This window comes from Leuciscus leuciscus (genome assembly GCF_965113295.1).
Source record: "Leuciscus leuciscus genome assembly, chromosome: 16".
NCBI classification, from domain to species: Eukaryota; Metazoa; Chordata; class Actinopteri; order Cypriniformes; family Leuciscidae; genus Leuciscus; species Leuciscus leuciscus.
The window spans coordinates 12,236,669-12,263,176 of NC_138740.1; the positions used below are offsets into that span (position 1 = coordinate 12,236,669).

The 26,508-nt window shown below is 37.3% G+C and overlaps 1 protein-coding gene across 6 annotated transcripts; it reads right to left on the reverse strand.

The window, feature by feature from the left end:
- Positions 1-367: 367 nt before the first annotated feature.
- On the reverse strand, positions 368-17,355 carry LOC309477231 (uncharacterized protein). 6 transcript variants are annotated; one of them, XM_082140407.1, is made up of 8 exons: positions 17,173-17,355; positions 16,730-16,847; positions 5,580-5,630; positions 5,412-5,498; positions 5,268-5,312; positions 1,803-2,017; positions 1,559-1,718; positions 375-1,453 (listed from the first exon to the last, which is right to left on the reverse strand). In XM_082140407.1, exons 1-8 carry the CDS (start codon positions 17,209-17,211, stop codon positions 1,296-1,298), a joined length of 873 nt encoding a protein of 290 aa, XP_081996533.1. In that variant the 5' UTR covers positions 17,212-17,355; the 3' UTR covers positions 375-1,295. The 6 variants fall into 6 exon arrangements, with proteins under 6 accessions (XP_081996538.1, XP_081996535.1, XP_081996536.1 ...); XM_082140408.1 differs by having other exon boundaries at positions 377-1,453; positions 16,730-16,844; XM_082140409.1 differs by lacking the exon at positions 5,268-5,312 and having other exon boundaries at positions 370-1,453.
- Positions 17,356-26,508: the final 9,153 nt, after the last annotated feature.

Sequence of the window (26,508 nt, forward strand, 5' to 3'; positions counted from 1 at the left end):
GTGGTTAGCTGGTACTCTCTGACGTCAGAGGGTACCACAACTTCCAATAGGAAAATTCAACTGCAGTAGCCACTGTTCAACCTGAAGAGGGCAGCACTCAGACGTTTTTACACCATATTTTGTAAAATTAAAACACTTTAAACACAAATGTAAAAAAAAACACTTGAATCAATGAACAGCACTAATAAAGCCCCATTCTTACAGATCATTAACTAAAAAAAGTTGGTTTAGGGTTTAGTTACCCTTTAAGTTCCACTAATGCTCACGACTTTCATGTAGTCGCAATGTTATATTGTGTCATGTTTATTAAAATAAAACTGATAATAAAACGTAGACCCCACTACATTGATATTTAAGTAGTATAGGCTTATGTTGAACTTTATTCTTGTTCAAACAAACGCTGCATTTAGCAGTACATAAAAGTATTAAATGGAAATGTATCTGAAATGTCTGTGTATTTGACAAATATTGCATTTATTTCACTTCATCTGTGGTAAAGTATGCAAATACAACGCGAGCGTCACTACGGGAAGCAGAAAGTGTCCGAATTCATGTGTCCGTTTTCAGCTCCTCCCCGCGGCAACTCGATCGGTTACATCCAGCCGCAGTCGAACTGCGTCTGGATATAGTCTATTTAAAGACTATTATGTCTATTTAAAAATGGTTGAAAAACACCTATTGTAGTTGTGCACTGATTGGTAAACACCCATTTTGGTTCTGCATGTGCACTTCTTAGTAACTGATGCTTCCTCATTAGAGAAAACACAGGTGCATCCTATATAGAACTCTTATGTTGAAGCACCTGCCATACATGACTTCTCTGGGTTTCAAACAATGGTGCATCTATCTTATTATTTCTCTGTTCCTTTGTTTTTGTGCATTTGATTTATTGTAACTGAATCTGAGATACATTAAAACATATATTAAAGTGTTTGAATAAACCATTTTTCCTTTAGTAATGTTTATTAGGAATTTCCTGATTAAAGTTCAGGTCCAAGTGACATGAACAACATGAGCAAGAATATCACACTTCAAACATAGCCCACGTTTGGCATCTATTGCTCTATGCTTGCAGAGCTCCATGCCTTCTTTACTTTAGTGAAGGCAGATGAGGATGGACAATTAAAAAAATGACACACACTCTCCTGATAATGCTGACATTGATTATACTGACATTGATTATACATTGAGTTGTAGTCGATAGGATCATCACCTGCCTTCCCAGTCAACAATTTGATTCCAGGATACTCATTATGTGGTCACAGCGCACTCACTGTGTGCTCAAACTATGATCACTAATATAAATAATTTTGCATTCTTTTCAGCCTTGTGTTGGCATTTGAGACAAATATTTCTATTTGACGGATGCATTCCGCTTCTGGTGTTGTTTTGGTGACTCCTTTTCGCTTTTTAACCTCTATTTCTTTCTCCCCCTGAAAAGACTTGACACATCCTGAAACAGAGAGCAATATGTCAACGCAATCAGTTGCTAACAACTACTGCTCTTGACATTACATTTTCTATAGCAGTGTTCAGATGCACAAACTTTAACACTTACTTGTCAAACATTTAAGGAGCACTGGTGGCAACACCTTTTTCCCATCTTTTCCTGTGCGGTTGTAAAGACAGAGAACACTGTCTGTCACAATGCCCTTCATACTCTGTCTTACTATCTCTCCTACATTGGAGCTTCCATGGGTATGGATGAGATAGTTGACCTGACAAAAACATACAGAATATTATTGCAATTAAAAGTATTTTTCTTTCTCAAATGCACTGAATATTTGTGTAGCCTTACTAACATAAAGCTCTCTATAATTTTTGTCCTCTTCAAGCTTCTGACAGAAGGCTTCAAATGTTTCCGAATTTGAACATTGTTGTTGTTCAAAAAGTTCCTCACGGCCATCTTCATCTGCACGCTTTATAAGAGCAGCCTTAATTTTTGCCAGGTCTTTCATGATGAGAGTTTGCCTCTCTTCCAACCTTTGGATATGTTGGAGCATCTTAGTATTCAGATCTGAAAATTGTGAATAATCAGGTTCACTCATATTCACCCAAGAATGAGATGTTACTCTTATTCACTATATATATATATATATATATATATATATATATATATATATATATATATATATATATATATATTAGGGCTGGGAGAATTAACGCGATCTTTGCGATCTTTTGCGTTAATCTTTGATTAATTTAAGATGTTTAACGAAAAAAATTAACGCAGCACTTTTTTTGGTAACACTTTATAATAACTGCACGCTATTAATCATTAGTTAAGCATTAGTAAACAGTTAATTCATCATTTATAAAGCATTAATATACATTAATAAGCAGTTTATAAATACAGTTATAAATGCTGTATTCTTGATTTATAAGCATGTCTATAATGTGTTTAATAATTGTATTTTCTTAATTTATTAATGATCACTTTATCATTTTTAAATGAAGTATTGCATTATTTACAAACCGGTTATTTAGGAGTTGTCAGTGGCTAATAAGATCACTTAGAAAGTGTAAGTAAATATAGTAGATTCAGGTAGTTATAAAGCATTTAGTAGTGGTCAGTTAACTATGTTTGTGAGCTAATCTAAAGTGAGGACTAGTTATGCTTTGTAAAGCATTTATAAAGGAGATTTAAAGACTCAGTTTTCTTCTAAACAGAAAAAGTAAACAAATACAACACAGCGATACAGAACATAAAAATATTAACAGCCTTTAAATCTTCTTTATAAACGCTTTACAAAGCATAACTAGTCCTCACTTTAGATTAGCTCACAAACATAGTGTACTGACAACTACTAAATGCTTTATAACTACCCGAATTAACCCTGAATTACAGTAGAAATACATGTTAATAAACCATTTATTAACACACTAAGTAACTATTACAATATGTCTGAATAATAATATGTATTTAAACAGTTTATTAATAATTTACTTACACTTTCTAAGTGATCTTATGAACCACTGACAACTCCTAAATAACCGGTTTGTAAATAATGAAATACTTCATTTAGAAATGATAAATTGATCATTAATTAAGTATGAAAACACAATTATTAAACACATTATAGATATGCTTATAAATTAAGAATACTGCATTTATAACTGTATTTATAAACTGCTTGTTAATGTCTATTAATGCTTTATAAATGATGAATTAACTGTTTACTAATGCTTAACTAATGATTAATAGCGTGCAGTTATTATAAAGTGTTACCCTTTTTTTTTTTGCCTCGTTTTAATGATTTCCTGTTGCGGCTGCTATTGAAAAGGCCGAAAATATGCCGTCCCGCCCCTCCGTGTTATATATATATATATATATATATATATATATATATATTGATGTTTAATATTATTTTAATATAGGGCTATTTTCTGTTCCTTTTTTTTCTTCCTGTGTTTAATTAGGTGATTCTAAGTTTAAATATTGATGATTACAAGCTTGGGGGAAATGCAATTAATTACAGCAAATTGTGCAATTAATTAGTTAAAAAAAATTATCGATTCCCAGCCCTCATATACAGTATATATATATATATATATATATATATATATATATATACACACACACACACACAGTGGGGAGAACAGGTATTTGATACACTGCCGATTTTGCAGGTTTTCCTACTTACAAAGCATGTAGAGGTCTGTAATTTGTATCATAGGTACACTTCAACTGTGAGAAACGGAATCTAAAACAAAAATCCAGAAAATCACATTGTATGATTTTTAAATAATTAATTTGCATTTTATTGCATGACATAAGTATTTGATCACCTACCAACCAGTAAGAATTCCAGCTCTCAAAGACCTGTTAGTTTTTCTTTAAGAAGCCCTCCTGTTCTCCACTCATTACCTGTATTAACTGCACCTGTTTGAACTCGTTACCTGTATAAAAGACACCTGTCCACACACTGGTGGACTCACTCAATCAAACAAACAGACTCCAACCTCTCCACAATGGCCAAGACCAGAGAGCTGTGTAAGGACATCAGGGATAAAATTGTAGACCTGCACAAGGCTGGGATGGGCTACAGGACAATAGGCAAGCAGCTTGGTGAGAAGGCAACAGCTGTTGGCGCAATGATTAGAAAAGGGAAGAAGTTCAAGATGACGGTCAATCTCCCTCGGTCTGGGGCACCATGCAAGATCTCACCTCGTGGGGCATCAATGATCATGAGGAAGGTGAGGAATCAGCCCAGAACTACACGGCAGGACCTGGTCAATGACCTGAAGAGAGCTGGGACCACAATCTCAAAGAAAACCATTAGTAACACACTACGCCGTCATGGATTAAAATCCTGCAGCGCACACAAGGTCCCCCTGCTCAAGCCAGCGCATGTCCAGGCCCGTCTGAAGTTTGCAATGACCATCTGGATGATCCAGAGGATGAATGAGAGAAGGTCATGTGGTCTGATGAGACAAAAATAGAGCTTTTTGGTCTAAACTCCACTCGCCGTGTTTGGAGGAAGAAGAAGGATGAGTACAACCCCAAGAACACCATCCCAATCGTGAAGCATGGAGGTGGAAACATCATTCTTTGGGGATGCTTTTCTGCAAAGGGGACAGGACGACTGCACCGTATTGAGGGGAGGATGGATGGGGCCATGTATCGCGAGATCTTGGCCAAAAACCTCCTTCCCTCAGTAAGAGCATTGAAGATGGGTCGTGGCTGGGTCTTCCAGCATGACAACGACCCGGATCACACAGCCAGGGCAACTAAGGTGTGGCTCCGTAAGAAGCATCTCAAGGTCCTGGAGTGGCCTAGCCAGTCTCCAGACCTGAACCCAATAGAAAATCTTTGGAGGGAGCTGAAAGTCTGTATTGCCCAGCGACAGCCCCGAAACATGAAGGATCTGGAAGTTTCTGTATGGAGCAGTGGGCCAAAATCCCTGCTGCAGTGTGTGCAAACCTGGTCAAGAACTACAGGAAACGTATGATCTCTGTAATTGCAAACAAAGGTTTCTGTACCAAATATTAAGTTCTGTTTTTCTGATTTATCAAATACTTATGTCATGTAATAAAATGCAAATGAATTACTTAAAAATCATACAATGTGATTTTCTGGATTTTTGTTTTAGATTCCGTCACTCACAGTTGAAGAGTACCTATGATAAAAAAAATTACAGACTTCTACATACTTTGTAAGTGGGAAAACCTGCAAAATCATAAGTGTATCAAATACTTGTTCTCCCCACTGTATATGTTTGTTTATTTTTCTGTAGAATTGAATGTCTAATTAACATTTCACAAACCAAACAATTTCTCCATGGTGATTTTGGATTTAGGTTCCTTCTCTCCTATTAAAAACGAAATGCCATACATGAAGTCAGTTAAATTGCACTTTTTAAAAAAATGATCAATTAAACAGGATTGTTCTTAATGAATGCATATCATACCAGGTGACAGGACAGATATTGGGAAGCTGGTGTTCACCTGAGGAATTTCTTCAGGATCCACATTATGTTGTTGACGATCATGAAATTCTAAGAGAAAAAAACAGAAGTGAGTGGCATTACATCAATACATGCATGGTGTTTGTTTGATATTTTAACTGATCAGCATACCAGGCGAGGCAGCCAAACTGAAAGTGCTCAGAGTGACTTGTTCCAATGTCCCTGTGAAAAAACACACACATATTTTATATATATCTTTTTTTTTTAAATGAATGATTTTATGAATGAAGGCCAGTTTCATAACATAAAATATCATAACATATTTCCTCCCTAATTTTAAAGGTGAACTAAGTAACTTTTTTTACCTTAACTGAACAGCTTCGGAGTCATTGGAATGGTTATATTACTTATTTCGGGTTGAATGGTGGTCGTTTCGCACCCCCCTGGTGCCCGTGAGCGGAAAATACGCACTTGCAACTTTGAGCCGGCGGGCCGCCGGCCGCCGCGTCAGGAAGTATCGCGTGATATCAGGTCTCGATGTAAACAATTGCTTTACGGCCAAAAGAAATCTGCTAAAATGCTGTCATTATTGCGCTCCCTCACGCTGTCCGAACCCGAATGAAGAAGACGTTTTAAAGAATGTCCCATCTGCTTTGATGTCGTTGATCTATAGCCTCTGGTGTCTGAGAATCACCAACGAGTTTTTACAACAGTGTTGTCAAATATCTATTCCGAAGCTGTGGGGGGAGCTCTAGAGAGAAACCTGCGAGCAAAAAGCGAGAATACAGCGAAGAAATCCCGAAGCTACTGAGTGCTGCTTTAATTATTAATTATAGCCATCCAACATTACAGTGTAATTGAAAGCTATAATTTTTTTTTTAAAACATTAGGCTTAAAAAAAAAACCTTTTAATTTAAGTGAACTTCAAACAATCCTTACATAATCCTTACATAAACCCATAATAAATGTCATATTTACCTGTGCCCTTCCTGTCAAACAGGTAGGACATATACAGAAATTGAATAAAGTTATCAAACAGTCTGCACGGCATAAATTATAAATTAAATATAGACTTATCCTTATTAAAGCTACAAAAGTTCTTTAGTCAAGAGCAGTGAGTAATCTTCCTTTTGTTCTTAGATTAACTTTACTGACAGAAAGCTTTATTGGCTGTTGTCCCTTTAAAACCAGCCACTGCTGCACGCAGATCTGCATGACACGGATCTCACACTATTTAACTAATTTAAGACTGCTCTTATGTTATGAGGATACTCGACAAAATAGACATTTTGGCATAATTGTGTGTGTTGTAGTTCGTTCAAGCGCGAAAGAGAACCGTTTTCTGGTGCGCTGTCTGTGTGCACAATACTGCGTCTTTCTGTATGTGTGTGTCACATAGACAGGACATTCACAGACAGCACGGTCTCTTTTGTCTTGTCGCTCTTGAATGGTTTACAAGCATTTGCATGAATAAGAGCAGGATCATATAATTTAACACTACTCAAAGAATGACAAAAATTAACGGATGCTGCCTGCGTTTTGCGTTAAATATTTTAAAGGGATACTCCACTTTTTTTGGAAATAGGCTCATTTTACAACTCCCCAAGAGTTAAACAGTTGAGTCTTACCGTTTTCGAATCAATTCAGCCGATCTCCGGGTCTAGCGGTACCACTTTTAGCATAGCTTAGCATAGATCATTGAATCGGACAGGATCATTAGCATCTCTCTCAAAAAAATGACCAAAGAGTTTCAATGTTTTTCCTATTTAAAACTTGACTTGACCTATCTAAAACTTATTACGCAGGAATGAGTATAGTTCCTAGCCATATCAGCCTAGAAAATCGCAACTTTACATTTTCCGTCTGTCTTAGCACACGATGTAACTACAGAAGAGTCAAGTTTTAAATAGGAAAAATATCGAAACTCTTTGGTCATTTTTTTGAGAGAGATGCTAATGGTCCTGTCCGATTCAATGATCTATGCTAAGCTATGCTAAAAGTGGTACCGCCAGACCCGGAGATCGGCTGAATGGATTCGAAAACGGTAAAACTCAACTGTTTAACTCTGGGGGAGTTGTAAAATGAGCCTATTTCCCAAAAAAAGTGAAGTATCCCTTTAACGCATTAAAATGGATACAAATATATAGTTGTTTTTTAAGCCACATTACACAGACAGTAATCAACAATTATACCTCTCAAGTCAGTCAAAAGAGACAGTGCTGTGACAAAACATTGCATGTCAACAAATCATCTGCACAAAAACGCTAAGTGAGCTTTAACAGCAGAAGTCAAGCTGATGAGGGAAAGTAACTACACATAGTTAATTGCTGTCTGCCTTTTACCATTGATTTGTGGCTGTCAGACAGCATATGAAATTTTACGGAGTTAATTCCCATTGTAGCTACCCAACTTAAATACCTTTTTACAAATGGTGCAAAATCCTTCTTCATTTTGACCACCAACGGACTGCAACCATGTCCTAAATTGTTCGTCTTCCAGCCACTTCTGCTGGAATTTGCACTTTCCCATTTGGTCTATCTTTATTCCTGTTATTCCTGCTGTACAAAATGCCTGCGTCACCTCCGCATCACGGCAATTTTACTCCGGTCAGAAGCAATTACCAAACCGGTTCCGCGTGTTTATCACACTAACGTACATAAAATAATTAATTATGAAGGCAATATTCAGATAAGTACCATTGAAGTAGTGTTGAAGTTAATGAGATAATTAAGTGATGATTGAGTATTAGTGATGATGAACACCTGCTGTTAACAAGCAGAATAACAAAAAAAAGAGAAACAACAAGAACTACAACTGACTTTCAGCCACAGCCTTAGATGAAATCAACTGAAGATAAAAGAAATACAATCTCAAGAGCTCAGCAGAGGAGGATTAAACAACTTCACAAACAGCATTACCAGCTTTACTTATTACTAACCAGATTGACTGTATTTCTGTTTTAATAAAAATAATAGTTTCATATGAAGTCACCATTATGGTGATCAGTATTTGCTTTAGTTGGGATCTTGACTTTTGAACATTAGTTTTTCTCTGTTTCAACAGTGTGTTTATAAAGCACATTTGTTATGGCAAGGGAAGCCAATAGAAAATGTGATCAGGTGATATTGGCTATTTATTGATGATGACAATCATCATGTAGTGGCCTGAATCACTTATCTCATTCAGAGTCTAATGCTCTGATTATATAGGTAGTGTGTTATTCATTTTGTATTATTAATAATAGTAGCCATGTGATTCCACAACATGAGATCCATCAGTGTTGTGGTATTCAAATAATATGCAGGATTTTAAAAACATTTAGTACACAAATTTCTACTTAGAGACACACAGACATCAAGAATAATCAAATTTCTCATCTCATCTTTTCAGCGGTCTCGATATGCTTGTTTGGTGCACACCAGGGTTCGGATGGCAGCGTTCACACTTATTCTAATGAAACCACACTAGGAGAGCAATCGCACCAGGGTTCGTTTAAATCGAACCAAACACACTAGGGGTGTAATGGTTCAAATTGCTTACGGTACGGTTCGGTATGTGCTATGTGCTATGTTCAGGGGAAAAAGGACTACTGTAAAATAAAAATAAAGAAAATAAGAACAAATAATCTAACTACAAGCAACAGCACAAATAATTACAGAAGAGCAAGGGTACAAATAAAATAAAAATTGCTTTTCAGGTTTTTCAGGTAGGTCTAACTAGTTTTCAGGTACATAAATTGAATAAAGTAATCAAATATAAAATAACATTGCATATTTGACTGTAAAAATGAAAGATTAATCCTTATTAAAGTTACAAAAGCTATTCAATCAAGAGCAGTGAGTGATTTCCTTGTATTTTGTTTGATTACCATTAATAACAGACACTAGACAGTAGGGCTGTCACTTTTGTGAAAAAATCCTGTTCGATTTTTGAGACATAAGTGTTCATTGAATCAATTGTAAAATTGATTTTCCATGTCTAAAGGCGTTTCCATTTTAAACGCCAAATATAATAGGCAAATCCACGGACAACTAACAGGCATTAGGACAAACGTAAAGAGGGCGCTTGAGATGCGCACAAGTCAGCAATATTTCTGATGATTTATTGGCGAGGCGTAATGATATGCCACAGCGCATGCTGCCTGATAATAGGCTACTGAGCTGGGGAATATTATCAGGTGCTGCGTCATATCATTACGCCTGCTTCACCCATGGTACTGCAGCAAAGTTTCTTGATTATTACGCAGGAATGAGAGTATAGTTCCTAGCCATATCAGCCTAGAAAATCGCAACTTTTCATGTTCCGTCGGTCTTAGTACACGATGTAACTACAGAAGAGTCAAGTTTTAAATAGGAAAAATATTGAAACTCTTTGGTCATTTTTTTGAGAGAGATGCTAACGGTCTTGTCCGGTTCAATTCATTATGCTAAGCTATGCTAAAAGTGGGACCCCCAGACCCGGAGATCGGCTGAATGGATTCGAAAACGGTAAAACTCAACTGTTTAACTCTGGGGGAGTTGTAAAATGAGCCTATTTCCAAAAAAAGTGGAGTATCCCTTTAAATAAAGGAAAACTAAATTTAAATAAAGAAAAAACTAAATTTAAATAAAGAAAAAACTAAATTTAAATAAAGAAATTTAAATAAAGAAAAACGAAATTTAAATAAAGAAAAAACGAAATTTAAATAAAGAAAAACGAAATTAAGTTAAATTAAAAACGAGATTAATTTAGATTGATAATAACGGGTAAAAAGCCTAATACATTTTGTTTCTATTATTCTATTTTCCACAATGTCAAATCAACGCAGCTTAACCCAAAACACAAGCTCAGGCATGCACTTCGGTCCATACAAACTCTGCTGTTCTGCGCTCTAGCCAGAGAACACGTTTCCCGTTGCTGGAACACTTTTAGGCGTCGGTTCTATTTCTAGCATGCACGCGTTTTCCGCGTGGCTCGAGCCGCGCCTGAGACGTGTCTCACGCAGGCAGTGTGCAAACTCCAACCTGTTAACATGGGAGCCGAAATAAAAACGGACACGCCACGCAGCCAGTGTGTCGCCGGCCTTATTCAAGCGCAAATGAGAACCGTTTCGCGGGGGATCCCAGGTGTGAAAAAAACAAAAAAAAACCCCTAAAAAAACACGAATATTCGAATGTCAAATTTTCACATCGAATACCAACCCACCGAACGAATATTCGAATATTCGGGTCCAGCCCTATTAGAAATGTCAAACAAATTTCGCCTACGTAGGCGATTGTAGACCGTAGCCCGAATCTTTATCTGTATGCATGAGACTGTCTGAATGCCGGCAGAATTCACATTTTTGTTGTAAAAAGAGACACATTATGCAGAAGTATAATTTGCTGTTATGTGTGTTTGTCAGAGCCTGCAGTTGCTGTGTGACGCGCGTTTGCTGCGGGCGTATCGTGACGAGCAGGACGCGCTCCGAGAGGAGGCCGTTAAAATCGATTCCCTATTTTTGTTTTCGAAACTTGTGTTGGTTGGTCCGATCGATTGTGCAATCGATTTTCAAACGTAAAGTGACAGCCCTACTAGACAGCAGGAATATTAGGCTGCTGTCCTTTTAAGACATCATGCACATTTAAAATACAGATACTGTTACAAATCGATGTCTCGGCTGTACAAGTTCACTTAAGGCACAACAGACTATGTCTGCTAGGATACTCATCAAGACGGGCATGTTGACATCATTTTTGTGTGAATTTGATAGAAACATACTGTGGCGAGCAGGACGAGGCTGAGGGCCGTGGGAGAACGGCGCGAGGCAGGTGGTGTGATTGATAATGAGCTCCTCCGTGAGAGATACGAGACCGGTGCGTCGCGCAGGTGTCGCTCATTATCAATCACGCCACCGGCCTCCCGCCGTTCTCCCACGGCCCTCTGCCTTGTCCTGCTCGCCACACATATATTAGTGCAGTGGTTCTCAAACTTTTTCGGTAATTCCACACTTTGGACAAGGGGGAATTTTCAAGCCCCACCTGCCCCCATCGCCCCAACATGCTAAAGAAATAAAATGTTCAAATTTATTGAATTAACAAGTAGTATCAGTATAGTAACAAGTTCTATCTAAATACAAACTAACTATCTACATCAAATAACAGCAAATTCAAAAAATAAAAGTGCAGCTGTGTCATAATTTGCATGAAATCCAAAAATAGAGAAAATAAAAGTGCAGCTGTGTCAAAATTTGTATCAAGTTCAAAAATAGAAAAGCAATAAAAGTGCCACTTTGCAATCTGTTAAAAAAGAAAAGAAGATAAATCCATTTGGCAAGACAGGTCTATTTATCCCTGCATTAGTGGCTGCAATGAGCCTGTTTTGCATTGCACAATTTATTTATTGCCCACACTAGCCTGCTACCCATCGGCGCGAAACATAGATATAGCTACACATATATCTATGGGCGCGAAAGTTTGTTCCGCTAATATTAATATGCCGACGTCACGTCAATCATTATTTTGGGGGTGGGGAGGGGAATTCCTGTAATACTTGGTGTCGCCCCCGGGGGTGATCGGTCTAGTTAGTAAGCAGCAACACACAGCTATAAGGACGGTTTGCTCTCACACGCGCTGCATTTATAGTCACACAAACAAACACACGTGCGCACAGTCACTCTCTAGTCTAGTGCGCGATTCCGGGAGATTGGATCTCATTTGCGGGCGTCAAGGAGCCGCTATCAATATGCGGGAGACTCCCGGAACTTCCGGGACAGTTGGGATGTCTGGATAAAGATATAAAGGCATAAAAAGGAAAATTTCCTCCCGTTTGGCGCGCCCCACCTGTCACGTCTCTATGCCCCACACTTTGAGAACCACTGCATTAGTGGAACTGTCTGTTTTACGCATTGTTATATTCAACAAACAATTTTATAGATGCGTCATCAGATTTAAAATGAACTGCGGTGCAAGTGCATGCTGAACGGTACAGTTAGATTTTTTTTTACAGAGAATCGTTACACCCCTAGAGCATACCCTTAAAGTCCCTGTAAAGTCAAAATTAAGTATGTGTTCTGAGTTTGTCACACCACAGAAAAATGTGTTATTAGCCACCCAGCCAAATTTGAATGAAAAAAAGCCGGCAAGTACATAAAATAAGCTATCAAAATCTTGAAAAAATGAGCAGGAGTCTCTGCTCTCAAACGCTGGGGCGTGTCCGCTGGCTGCGCTGAAACCACGCCCACTCGCGGGAAAGCTACCGTCGCCACACTCAACTGTCTGTCACCGCTACAGCCGGAATGGATGCTCCTAGCAGCTTAATTGTTTTTACAAAGCCATACATGTTCGAGCCTGGACTACCTACTATAATTATAACATAAGCACACAAGGCAACTTACACTCATTGGTGGGCACGCACTGCCAACGATGGCACCAGTTGTCGGCGCGACGGGAGGATGAAGGCCGAGGCGAAAGATAGTCGGCTCGGCCCCATTCACCAGTAACAGCGGATTATCAGTGAATCCCAGTTGTCTCCGACGAAAGTTTATAAAACTATCCCATGTAAAATGATCACTACAGAGGCAGGTTTTGGCGGTGATCCTCAGCTCTCCATCAAGGTGGCTCTTCACAAAATTAATCCACCTCTTTTTGATGTGATACGTTAGTTTTTCGGAAATTTAAATAAGGACAGTGATCTGTTTTGTACGTGATCGCATCCAGGTTATATGCATTTCCGTGATGAGGCATACCTAGCTAGCAAACTGTAGGCTGTAGTAACCATAGATATCATATAAAGCCTTTATATGATATCTATGGTAGTAACTAACAGTACTGACAGTAACTCGCGATCGGCAAAATGATGTGAATGTGCTCTATTTATATTGTTAGGGGAGGGGACAGCGTCAGGGGCTCCAGTGCGTCATCAAGTAGGGGCGTGTCCAGGAGCTCAGGGGCTTCAGTGCGTCATCGAGCCCCCATTTTAGCCCCGCCCAAAAAATCCGGAACACAGCAATGGTGAAAAACTGTTTAACGGTCTAACTCCACAATTCAGTACTTCACAGTTCACAGTCTTTGTAATATGTTTTAGCAAAACATTTCTAACATTTCTAATGTGTTTAGAATTTTTTTTTTGAATTGCCTTTACAGGGACTTTAATGTCGTCATTTATCTTCAGTTGATTTCATCAAAGACTGTGGCTTAAAGACAGTTGTAGTTCTTGTTGTTTCTCTTCCTTCAGTGATTCTGCATGTTAACCCTCTGAGGTCTGAGGGGTTTTTGGGGTCCTTGAGATGTTCTGACATGCCCTGACATTTGTGCTTTTTTCAGTTGCTTATAAACATATTAATGGCAAAGGTATAATTACACTCTATTTAGCACAAACAGGGCTACCATAATATGTGAGCAACATGCATGTACATGTTTGTATTTTTGAAAGAATAATGTTTATGCATGGTTATTGAAAAAACTAAAAACTAAAGTTTCTGAAATAAGGCCACAAAACACATACTAAATACGTGTCAATAAGACTTTTGACTAATTGATGTCTTTGCCTAGAGTTTTTTCTTCAAAATGATGTGAAAATCATCCTGCCCTTATCATTCACATAACACAATACATTGATTTAAATCTTGTAAAACACTTTTTGTTTGTAAAGGCAATATGCGCAAGGGGCGTCAACCATTCAACAGCATCATGCATATGTAGTGATTCACACCTCAGGAGACAATGGGGCCCGCATACTTAATGAGCCATTCATTCAGGTGTGTCACCTATAGCCACAAGAAAGAATGCAAGAGCAATATATATACAGTATATATATATATTATATATTCTACCAAATTGGTTCACAGTTGGAAGCATGTCAATTTTTTTATTTTTTTTTTACAAATTTTGCTTGCAAATTGTATAATATCCAAGGAAAACATGTCTATTAATTGTGCAGTTAATTCTCATACTGTATTTTCAGTTTTGGAATATGTATCCTCTCCCCAAATTTGTCAATAATAAAACACAATCAAAATGATTTAAAGAAAATGCTTATATTTACCTTTTAAAATTTGTTTACATCTACCTTGTAAATATATATTTTTTTATTAAAAAGGTTACAATTACAACAACAATTGAAGTATAATCATTCTTTGTAAAAACTAAAGTATACATTTTATCATACATATTTCAAACTTCGAATATAGCCTACATTGACAAAACATACTATATTTAACATATTAGCAAAAATTGGCAAACAAAAGCTTATTTGAGGTGGCAGATATTTTACAGTAAAAATGTGTAATCTATCCAAAACTAATCAACGAAATGTTGTCTTTCATATGTCTGTAACATAGGTCTTTCGTTTTTATTATAAGGAATATAAATGTTAATTTGCAGTTTAATACGTTGCTTATACAAATACATTTTATTTCAACATATTTCAATCGATTTTACTCAGTATAGCAAAATAGTTTGCTAAAAGCAGATCATTTATTCACACACAGAAACGCAATTCAAATTTAAACCGTCTTTTTGCGAGTTGTGGTAAACAGCGCATCTCTGCCGTTCATTCATTCACACAGAAACGCGATTTACTTGAGAATGAAAAAAAAAAAACTTACTACATTATTCCATCCGTTGCTCCTCGAAATACCAGCACTTCTGAGGTAAGTTTTCCATTATTATTATTCCTCACAGCGCTGCGAGACAGTGTAGACAACTACACTTATCTGAATAAACTTGATGTGTTTTCTCGAGCTGATATGTGGGCGTTCACAGTTTGTATGGGATCGTCTCAGTCATTTGCGTTTGAATAGCGCGCGCTCTCCGTGGGCGGGGCCGATTATAACGTAATGAGATGAGATCGACTGGAATCGCTCTCTTTTAATACAGATTTCACAAGATGAGAATATTTGTTTTTTATATAAATTACTTCATTTAAAAGAAGAGAATTCAAGCTTCATGCCTGTGTGTCTGTATGCCTGTTTGACTGAGTATTCGCTCAGTTATTGTTCATTTTCGGACGCGTTTCAGAATGGACTTCACTGGCAGAGAGAAGGCAGAACTCGCTTCGTGTTTATTTTTCTTTATTTGGCAAAAAGCACAACACTTTGTTTTTATTGTGAGTATACACAAAAATAATACACATTTAACAGAATCGATTGATGTATGAAACTCCTATGGAAAATCAAAGTCAACAGAGTATTTATGAGTTTCTTTTACATTGATAAAAAAAAAGCGAGCTGGTATCGCCGGCGATACCGTAGACCTCAGGGGGTTAACAGCAGGTGTTCATCACTAATGCTCAAATATCACTTAATTATCTCATTAACTACAACACTGCTTCAATGGTACTTTAACATTTAATTTTTTGTAATCCTCACCGTAACACATATTTTGTTATTTTGATTAGATAATTATCAAGTGTTCGAAAATAGAAGCAAATAAAGTGAGAGAGTACACATACAATATACAGATGTGTCTAATTCCAGTGCTATAGCCTTTGTGTAGATATTTAAAAATGGCCATCTATAAGCATGACTGTTTGGATTTACAGGTGTCTCTCAAAAAATTCACGAAAAAGTTCACTTTTTTTTATCAGTTGTTTAGAAAGTGAAAATGTAATATATTCTAGACTAATCACATGTAAACTAAAATGTTTCAAACCTTTTTTTTTGTTAATGTCGATAATTACGGCCTACAGCTAAAAAAAAAAACACTTAACAAAATATTAACATATTTTAATTCAAGCTTGATTAAATTACCATTAATACAGTATACAAACTGGGTATCTAGGGTGTCTACTTCAGTACTTTCAACCACAATCATAGGGAAGTCTGCTGACTTGACAGTTGTCCAGAAGACGATCATTGGCTACGTTCACACTGTCAGTCCAAATCTGATTTTTGTCCATATCCGATTAGATTTAGCTGGTGTGAACGGCAAAAAATTACATGAAATGCCATGTTAACAAATCTATTTCAAGCTACATTCATATGTGGTTTGAAATCCTATTCAAATCGCATTTCTGAAAATCCGTTTCGGTCTGACCTCTCTGATCGGTTTTCGAGTGGTTTACGTGACAATCGCTGAGCTTTAGGAAACCTCCAGAGCTGAAGTTAAGTTATGGTGATGGGCGTTTCGTTTCCGATACAGACCGGGCCATCTGACAAATCAGAACAGAGCAGCTCACGGAAAGGAGGGATTTAGAGATGGATTTTTAGGATTTAATGATTGAAAAATGTGGTGATGATGTGCAATGTATATTATGATAAAATAAAAGTGTTTTTTGACTTTTGATGCATGTAAACCTGTTGCATGAGAACCTTTAAAATAGCATAATAGGGACACTTTAAGAGAATGAAAGAAAACACCAACCTATTTGTTCCTCTGTCTCTTCATCCTTTATACTGCAGGGTTCTTCCTTAAACTCCATCTTTAGTGTGTCAGTGGTTTCTCCTGGAGTAATTACTCCTGCTTGCTTCTTCTTCTTCTCCTGTGGGAAGATGGGAATATTCACCAGCATTTAAACTCTCATGAATGGCTGTGAATGTGTAAATTGTGGTCGCTGTTGCTAAATTTAGCAGATGATTATCACATTTACAATCACTCTGAATTATTCAGCTTTAAGTGTTTTGCTCAAACAAGTTTATAAATAATTCAACTCCTCTAGCTGATTTGTATGTTGCTCTTACATTAGATATGATTTATATGCATTAAAAACTCTGTTTACCATGTTTAATTTGTTCATTACATAAAATGAAAACAAATCATAATCTTCAAAAAGTGTAATGTGTAAAACAAGTCAGTTACGAGCTTACGTTTAGTGATTCACTAAATGAACCGACTCGTTTAGTCATTTGGATTCAGATCTCTCCTAATAAAATATTAAATAAATGTAGTCGCAGTCTGAAAAACAACAGAGTTAGAGTAAAATGAACGGCTGTGTGATCCACTTCACATGTTTATGTTCCCTTCCCTGTTCCCTCGCTCACTTCTCTTCTTCTCCCAGACTCGTATGTGTGTCATTGCTTCGGTTGCACGAGCGCCCTCTACTGGCGGAAACCAATCCCTATACTACTGAAAAAACAACAACTATCTAATCTTCATATTAGATAGATTAAATGTTATCTGTTAACTTGGCTGATATTATACAAACACTATTTACATGTTTTTGATTTGGGATAATATATGTAATAATTAAACATAAAAATATTATTTTATAAATAACATTTATTGGTGGTGACATAGTTGACAGATTTACCATAATAGAGAATTTTTGGATAGGCAGCAGCTTATATTGAAACTTTAAAATATCTACCAAGGAGTATGCAATTATTTTTGATGATTTGAAAACAAGCTCATGTGGTTGTTGAGAACCAGCATGAAACTGACCTGAGCAAGCTGAAATTTAACTGCTTCCCTATTATTGATGTGCCTAATGAGGAATACGAGAACAAATATAAAATTCACTCATTGTTAACTTGATCTATTCAACCACTACTTCCATTACTATTAACTAGGAAGCCCCTTCTGTTGCGAGGCCCGTTTAAAGTGAAACGGGTGAAATATAGCAAAGGCAGCTATAACACCTGTGCGCTTGAGTCAAATGTTGTGTCACTAGAGGACACAGCCTTATGGTGTACCAGTACTCATTGTTTCAACGTTAATGTACTTACTCCAAGTGATGGGGTTAGTGTCTATGGGATGAAGTTGCAGCTCAAGGATTTTGTTGGGAGTGCTGCAAGTTGGGCACTTCAGTTGTTTTATGGCCAAATTTGAGATTTGTCAGTTCTCAAGTTCACCAGATGAGGTCGCCACTTTAAACTAATGCTATTAAATTCACTTTGTGGTCATTAGTCATTTGCTGTGGTCATTTGTCTTCTTGTACATTTTAGTTCTGAGATTCATGTATTCTAGGTTTTTGTATGACTGTTTTTAATTATTATGTCATTTATATACTCATATTTCTCTGTTTCCTAGACTTAATTTGGCTGTTGTAGCTCAGGCTTATGTTTGTGGTTATTGTTTGGAGAAAATTATAAAACAATGTTGCATATGGACCTCCTCACTAATGTTGACTACATTTTATGCAAATTTTACTGCACATTTGAAGTTTGTTATGTGGTTGGATTTCAGCTCTCAAAATATCTGATCCTGAATCAGATGAAAAGAAAAACCTTGACATTGAATTCAGCACTGAGCGACCTTGAGATCTGGATTAATACAATGAATTGAATGCAAATACTTTGAAAAGAATATTTTATATGCTAATCAAAATGAGTTTCATCATTGGGTGATGTCATAAACATGGTATTAAAGGAGAACTCCGGGCAATTTTTAAGTTAATCTTGATCGTTATACCTTTGTGAGTACTGTCTATAGAAAAAAAAAAAACGAACCGGGTTGGTGCTTGCAACACGGAGCTGCTACAGCTAATGCCCAGAGCTCCCACTCAGCTAAAACGGCAGTTATGGGGGCATATACATAAGTGTCTTTGTGCCTCTTAACAGACACAAAATGCAATTAAAATCTCTGTCCAACATGAACAGGGCCCTTACATGACAACAAGATGCGTTTAGCAACTTAGCCATTGTTTAAATTCACCTAAATAGTAGGGCTGGGTATTGAGACAAATTTCTCAATTCGATTCGATTTCGATTCACAAGCTTGCAATTCGATTCGATTTAATATTGATTATTTTGGATATCAGGTACAATACATGGCACATTTTCTCAAGGAAAACAAATCTCTTAACTATTATTGTAAACTATGGGAGTCAGTTGTAGCCTATTGGCTTCATTAGCCTACTATAATATTGAAGGTAAAAATGAACTTTATATACAAACACTTAAAATATACTTTTATTTATTTTTATAATAATAAAGTTATATGAAATTATATAAAAATTTAAATGGTGGCTGTCATAAAAAAAAAACTTTCCAGATTTATTCAAACATGCATTAAATATTGATAATTGTAATATGGTGCATATATTTAACAAAATGCTCTTCTCTAGAGTACATTTTTCTTGCTGAACTAACGAGTTTATGGTCACTGGATATGTTTTTTTCTGAGGTAAATGTGAAGTTACATGACATTGTTTATTAACGTCTTTCCACGGTTTCCACTGATTGAGCGATTCCATGTGACATGATACGGACTTCGATAAGTTGTACTCTATCTTTTAACACACTTTCAGATGCTCATTTATGTTTATTTCGCACTGTAACTGGTATTATTAAGGCGGAAGAGAAGATCATGTGCGCCCAGCGCTGCGCCAGAGCGATCTCACGCCACAGCGCCACAGCGGTAATTGTGTTTTTGAATTTCGTAAGAAAATGGACGTAATTTGAAATCTGAGACTTTGTTTCATATCAATAATAAAAATGAGAATCGATTAAAATCGAGAAATCGATATTTTTTACCCAGCCCTACTAAATTTAGTGTTTTAGACGGCTAGCACAGTAGTCTCGCGCTAAAGTCCCGTGGGAACTCAGTTGTACCTATAAAAGGTAAATAGCAGCAGTGTGCAGGTGGGAGGAGTATAGTGTACAGTGAAGAGTGATGATAGGAGTTGCTCACAAGTGAAGAAGCTAGTGAAATAATTAAAGTTTTGCAAATAAGACAACAAAAACATGTATTACTGCACATCTCTCCTCAAGCCGTGTGTGCCCAAATGGAAGGATAAATAAAGTACATTACGGGTCATTCCTGGGATTCGGTAATATTTCAGTCCCCTAGATTTTAAAAAGTGGTGGTTCACCAAAATGAAATGTTAAAAGCTTTTCACAATACTTTGTTATGTCCTTTATAATGAATACAAATAATTATTGCATTTAAATAATTTTTATCATTAAAAAAAATCTTATTTCTGTCTTAAAGCAAGCATTTTGTCATGTCCCTGAGGTTCTTCGCTGAATTTGTACTTGGAAAATAATTAATAAAATGTGCACAGTGTCTATAATTTTCGGCAATAATGCAAGTATTTATTTGTGTTCTTTGCTTTTGAAAAGAAACATTTAAAAAAAATGCAAGATATTTGATAAAAAACTACTTATAAAGTTACGTCCCTCAGTCTGAACTCAACCCCGTCACGCCAACCATTCTCCGCCCATAATAATATAGACTCCACCCATATGTGACATCATTCACAGGAAGTTGCATCATTCAGCTCTCTTCAAGAGCATGGTGCAGAAGAAGATGAGTGATATCACACTTTTTATTAATTTTTTGAGGTGTATTATAGTCAGGGAGGGTACTGTCAAGCTTAACAACTCAACTCCATCACATACAATTAAGATGGAAAATTATGACTTTTCAAAATTGTATTTTAATCCATAAAAATCTAAAATATACTTATTTCATTGGCTGCCATGTGGCCCACTCTTCTACACCACATTAAGAGCAGTGGCCATTTTGAGCAAAAAAACTCAACCCCATCACACTCAACCCCGTCACATATGTCATTGTTTCGGGGTTGTAAACTTTGTGACAGGGTTGAGTTATTCACTTAATTTAATCAATGATTTCAATTTAAACATTTTATTTTATTTTTTTATTTCAGTAAATATATTATTACCAAAATCATAACTCATATTTTTGTTATAGATAAAATATTTGATGTAATGTGTCCACTTAAACTTCAACAGTCATTGAGATGATTCCAGCTCCACAACATGTGACATCTCGCCATGTAGAGGTTCTGAAGGAGGTTTGGGCCAGACTCTCAAGATAAAAGCCTGAATAAAGTGCCTCAGCCACACACAGACACACAGACACAGACACAGAGACAAACACAGACACAGAGACACAGAGACAAACACAGACACAGAGACACAGAGACAAACACAGAGACACAGACACACACAGACACAGAGACACAGACACAGAGACACAGACACCCACAGAGACACAGAAACACAGACACAGACACACAGACACAGACACACACAGAAACACAGACACAGACACAGACACACAGACACAGAGACACATACACACAGACACAGACACACAGAGACACAGACACACAGAGACACACAGACACACAGAGACACACAGAGACACAGACACAGAGACACAGACACAGACACAGAGACACAGACACAGAGACACAGACCCACAGAGACACAGACCCACAGACACAGACACACGGACACACAGACACACGGACACAGACCCACAGACCCACAGACACAGAGACACAGACCCACAGACACAGACACACAGACACAGAAACAAAGAGACACAGAGACACACAGACACAGAGACACACAGACACAGAGAGACACAGACACAGAGAGACACAGACACACAGACACAGACACACAGACACAGAGACACAGACACACAGAGACACAGACACACAGACACAGAAACAAAGAGACACACAGACACAGAGACACACAGACACAGAGACACACAGACACAGACACACAGACACAGAGACACAGACACAGAGACACACAGACAAAGAGACAAACAGACACACACAGAAACACAGACACAGACACAGACACAGAGACACAGACACACAGAGACACAGAGACACACAGACACACAGAGACACAGACACAGAGACACAGACCCACAGACACAGAGACACAGACACAGACACACAGATACACACAGAAACACAGACACAGAGACACATACACACAGACACACAGAGACACACAGAGACACAGACCCACAGACACAGAGACACAGACCCACAGACACAGACACACGGACACAGAGACACAGACACACAGACACAGACCCACAGACCCACAGACACAGAGACACAGACCCACAGACACAGACACAGACACACAGACACAGAAACAAAGAGACACAGAGACACACAGACACAGAGACACACAGACACAGAGACACAGAGACACACAGACACACAGACACAGAGACACAGACACAGAGAGACACAGACACAGATAGACACAGACACACAGACACAGAGACACACAGACACAGAGACACAGAGACACAGACACACAGACACAGAGACACAGACACAGAGACACACAGACACAGAGACACACAGACACAGAGACACACAGACACAGAGACACACAGACACAGAGACACACAGACACAGAGACAAACATACACACAGACACACAGACACACAGACCCACAGACACACAGACACACACACGGACACAGATACACACAGACACAGATACACACAGACACAGACACAGAGACACACAGACACAGAGACACACAGACACAGAGACACAGAGACACACAGACACAGACACAGAGACACAGAGACAAACAGACACACAGACACAGAGACAGAGACACACAGACACAGAGACACAGAGACAGACACAGATACACACAGACACAGACACAGAGACACACAGACACAGAGACACACAGACACAGAGACACAGAGACACACAGACACAGACACAGAGACACAGAGACAAACAGACACACAGACACAGAGACAAACAGACACACAGACACAGACACACAGACACAGAGACACAGACACACAGAGACACACAGACACAGAGACACACAGACACAGAGACAAACAGACACACACACACACACACACACACACACACACACACACACACACACACACACACACACACACACACACACACACACACACACACACACACACACACACACACAGTGGTGCCTCTATGAATAAATATGGATTAGACCCTTTTTTTCTTTACATTTGTTCAGGTATTTTATGCAAATGTTCATAAAGTAACTATTTTAAAATGTTGGAATTGTTGAGTGCGTGCAAGAGTCCTGCTTATGTTGAGTTTTTTGTGTTAACATGGCATTTTCTTTTGTAAATGACCCACTGATTGTTACTTATGTTATTATGAACTTTTATCTGCTGCAGTTTTGTTTTATGTTCCAGCACTGAGGAATGTTTTAGACACTAGTGAATTTACCTATTGTGCCCATTTGATAAAAGGTTCTGTTTGGTAATCTATTTTTGTTTTTTGTTTCCAAAAATATTTGAAAGTTACTAATGGCCGTACTGTCTGCAGTAGTTTTCTTTGTTTAAATTCTCACTGCAGTTCAGATAATAAAGTAAAAACGAAAAAAACTAAATATGACTATGTCTTTATTACATGGTTGCCTAAAATAAAATAGTGTTTTGTTTGAGTCTCAAAGAGGGATTTCCTTATTAAACAAATACAAATTAAAAGTAGGCCAATGTGTCCTTTCAACCCTGTTACAGTATTCAACCCCATCACAGTATTCTCAACCCTGTCACATTAATATTTTTGGAAAATAAAATAAGGAAGACAATTAAAAATTAAAGCATTTCTTGCTGATTACCACCCGACATGTTAAGGGCTAACACAGTAAAATTGTGGTTTTAGTGAAACATCTAAATGAAAAATGTTCTTACTAAAATAAAGAGACCACGGACAGACAATTTGGATATTTGTAACTTCCATCACATACAAATGTGAAAATTATCATAAATATTACATTTGAAGTCATTGAATTGGTACGAGGGACACATGAGCAGTATGTAGATGTTTGTTTTATAACAAGTTTTGTGTAAAATCCTGTTTAAACTAATTCAATTTTGTCCGTTACGGGGTTGAGAATAAAAGGTGTACAAATCTGAAAAAAAATGAAAATAATAAAAAGTCTTTAATGCCTGAGATGGGAAAATATGATTTTTTGAAGGTTTGATATGTGCCTAATAATGTGGGGTATTTAGAAATGTAATCATATGTAGTTCAAAAATGAAAAAAGTCCAAGTTGAAATATTACCGAATCCCAGGAATGACCGTGGTTGCACCCGTCTTCGTCCACGGAATGGCATTTTTCTTCAACCGGCCCCGCTGTGTTGTGTCTGTGTAGTCATCCTTGTCAAAGTGTTCGCTGCAAATGCGGTAATCTTTAGCGCGTAGTACTTGTATGGGAGTTTGCACATCAAGTTGAAGTACAACTAGCCACAACTGCAGAATCTCGAGGTCATGGAAAGGAAGACGATGAAAAATTAAGTTCTTGTATTTTCGCATTCTGTTGCCACAATTCGGAACGGCACAAACGCGAACCATTTCTTCTTCATTTATGAGCGACTACGATCTTCACTCTTCACACACTACGCTCCTCCCACCTGCACACTGCTATTTACCTTTTTCCTGCTACAACTGAGTTCCCACGGGACTTCAACGCGAGACTACTATAGCCGTCTAAAACACTATTTAGGTGAATTTAAACAATGGCTAAGTTGCTAAACGCATCTTGTTGTCATGTAAGGGCCCTGTTCATGTTGGACAGACATTTTAATTGCATTTTGTGTCTGTTAAGAGGCACAAAGACACTCTTTATGTTTATGCCCCCATAACTGCCGTTTTATCTGAGTGGGAGCTCTGGGCATTAGCTGTAGCAGCTCCGTGTTGCAAGCACCAATCCGGTTCGTTTTTTTATTTTATATAGACAGTAGGCTACTCACAAAGGTATAACGATCAAGATTAACTTAAACATTGACCGGAGTTCTCCTTTAAATATCTTTATTCTTGCTGTGACCAAACCCGTAATGAAATCAGCTGGACTATCAGTTATTGTAAAGTATTAACAGAGACAAGATTGATTTTAAAAAGAAAAAAGGCTAAACCAGTTCAGGCACTTTCTCCATTTGTGTCATGCCTCACTGAAGCTGTTTCAAAATATTTACTCAGTCATTTCCTGGTGGATTCTGCAGTTCTTTGCTCATGATCATAAAGTTTTAACTTTAACATAAACTCATGATGTTTTAGTTGCCGTCTTCTCAGAGGATTTAAATGAAACAAAATATATCTGAAATAGGAATTACAATAGGAATAAATATTTCCAGATCTGTATCTAGGTTAGTGTTTTATGCTGTCAAATGTTTTGCATTTTTGCACTCTTTAAATTACAAACTATATTGCTGAATTTGAGTTGAAAGCAGAAAATGAATATTAATTTGAGAATTACTTTGAGAACGACGCTTTTTATACTTTGATTTGACATTTTTTCAAAGATCATTGTGTGTTATTCATTGGAAGCAAGAAAATCCAACCCTTTTTGGGAGTTAACATAATTCGTCACGGTGTCACTGAGTGTAACGCGCGAAAGGCGAAGCTTGAATTTACAGGTATGTCTCTCTTTGGCTAATGTAGTTTCAAGATGGAGAGGCAACATGGCGACCGGCATTCGAACCCCTCACCCGTATGTACTTTCAATGGCAGATTATAAACTTACGAGAATACTTTATTACTTGAAAGAAGTAAATATACATTAATGAGCACATATATTTTTGAAAGAACTAAGTGTTTTTTGCTAAGAATCAACAAAAAAAAATACACAGTGTAGCTTTAAAGAAGTAGCACTGAGATCAAAATTTTCTCTTGTTTGAACTGGTAGTTCATGGCAGCAGTTGTACAAACTGTCTAGAGTTTTACCAGTCTTGTGACTTCATGCACTTTGCAAATTTAATTTTTTTCTATAACCATATCATTACTTCCGTTTAGAAGGTATTATTATCTTAACCTCCAAACGGGAGTCAAGTGTCTCGTTCAAGTGCACAATGATCTCTGTTTTTGAGCTGCATGAAGCACATGATCGGCAGGGATTAAATGACTGTATTAGTTCGATTCTGTTGAACACTTTGTGAAGGTCATGTAAGTGTCAAAGTGTATTTACTACATTGCACTGCATCTGTTTATACCTGAAAGTGTTCTCACTATTCTCAAATGTCGATTGTACATGTTTTTTTGCAGTGCCCAATAAATATAAAATGTATCCAACAGACGTGGCTAAGTAAACCTCACTTGTCACAAATAAACGGTCTATAGAATATAAAGCAATCATTGATAAGTACACGTGCTTAGGGCTAGTTGTCAAAGCAATTTACTTGTCTTTTATATGAAATAAGTAAATTAGTGAAGATAAGTACATAAAACATAATAACTTTAACCACATGGCTCTTTTCAGCGCAAAAGGACTTTAGTATGGTATGATATTTAACTTGAATAAAAATTTTAATATGCTTATTTGAAATTAAATATTCAGTTTTGAACTTCACACATCAAATTCATTGAGTTCAGATCTTAAAATTCACTTACTGAGATGATGTTTTGTGGCTTCTGAAAACTGGTGTAATTATTTATTCTAAATGACAATCAAAA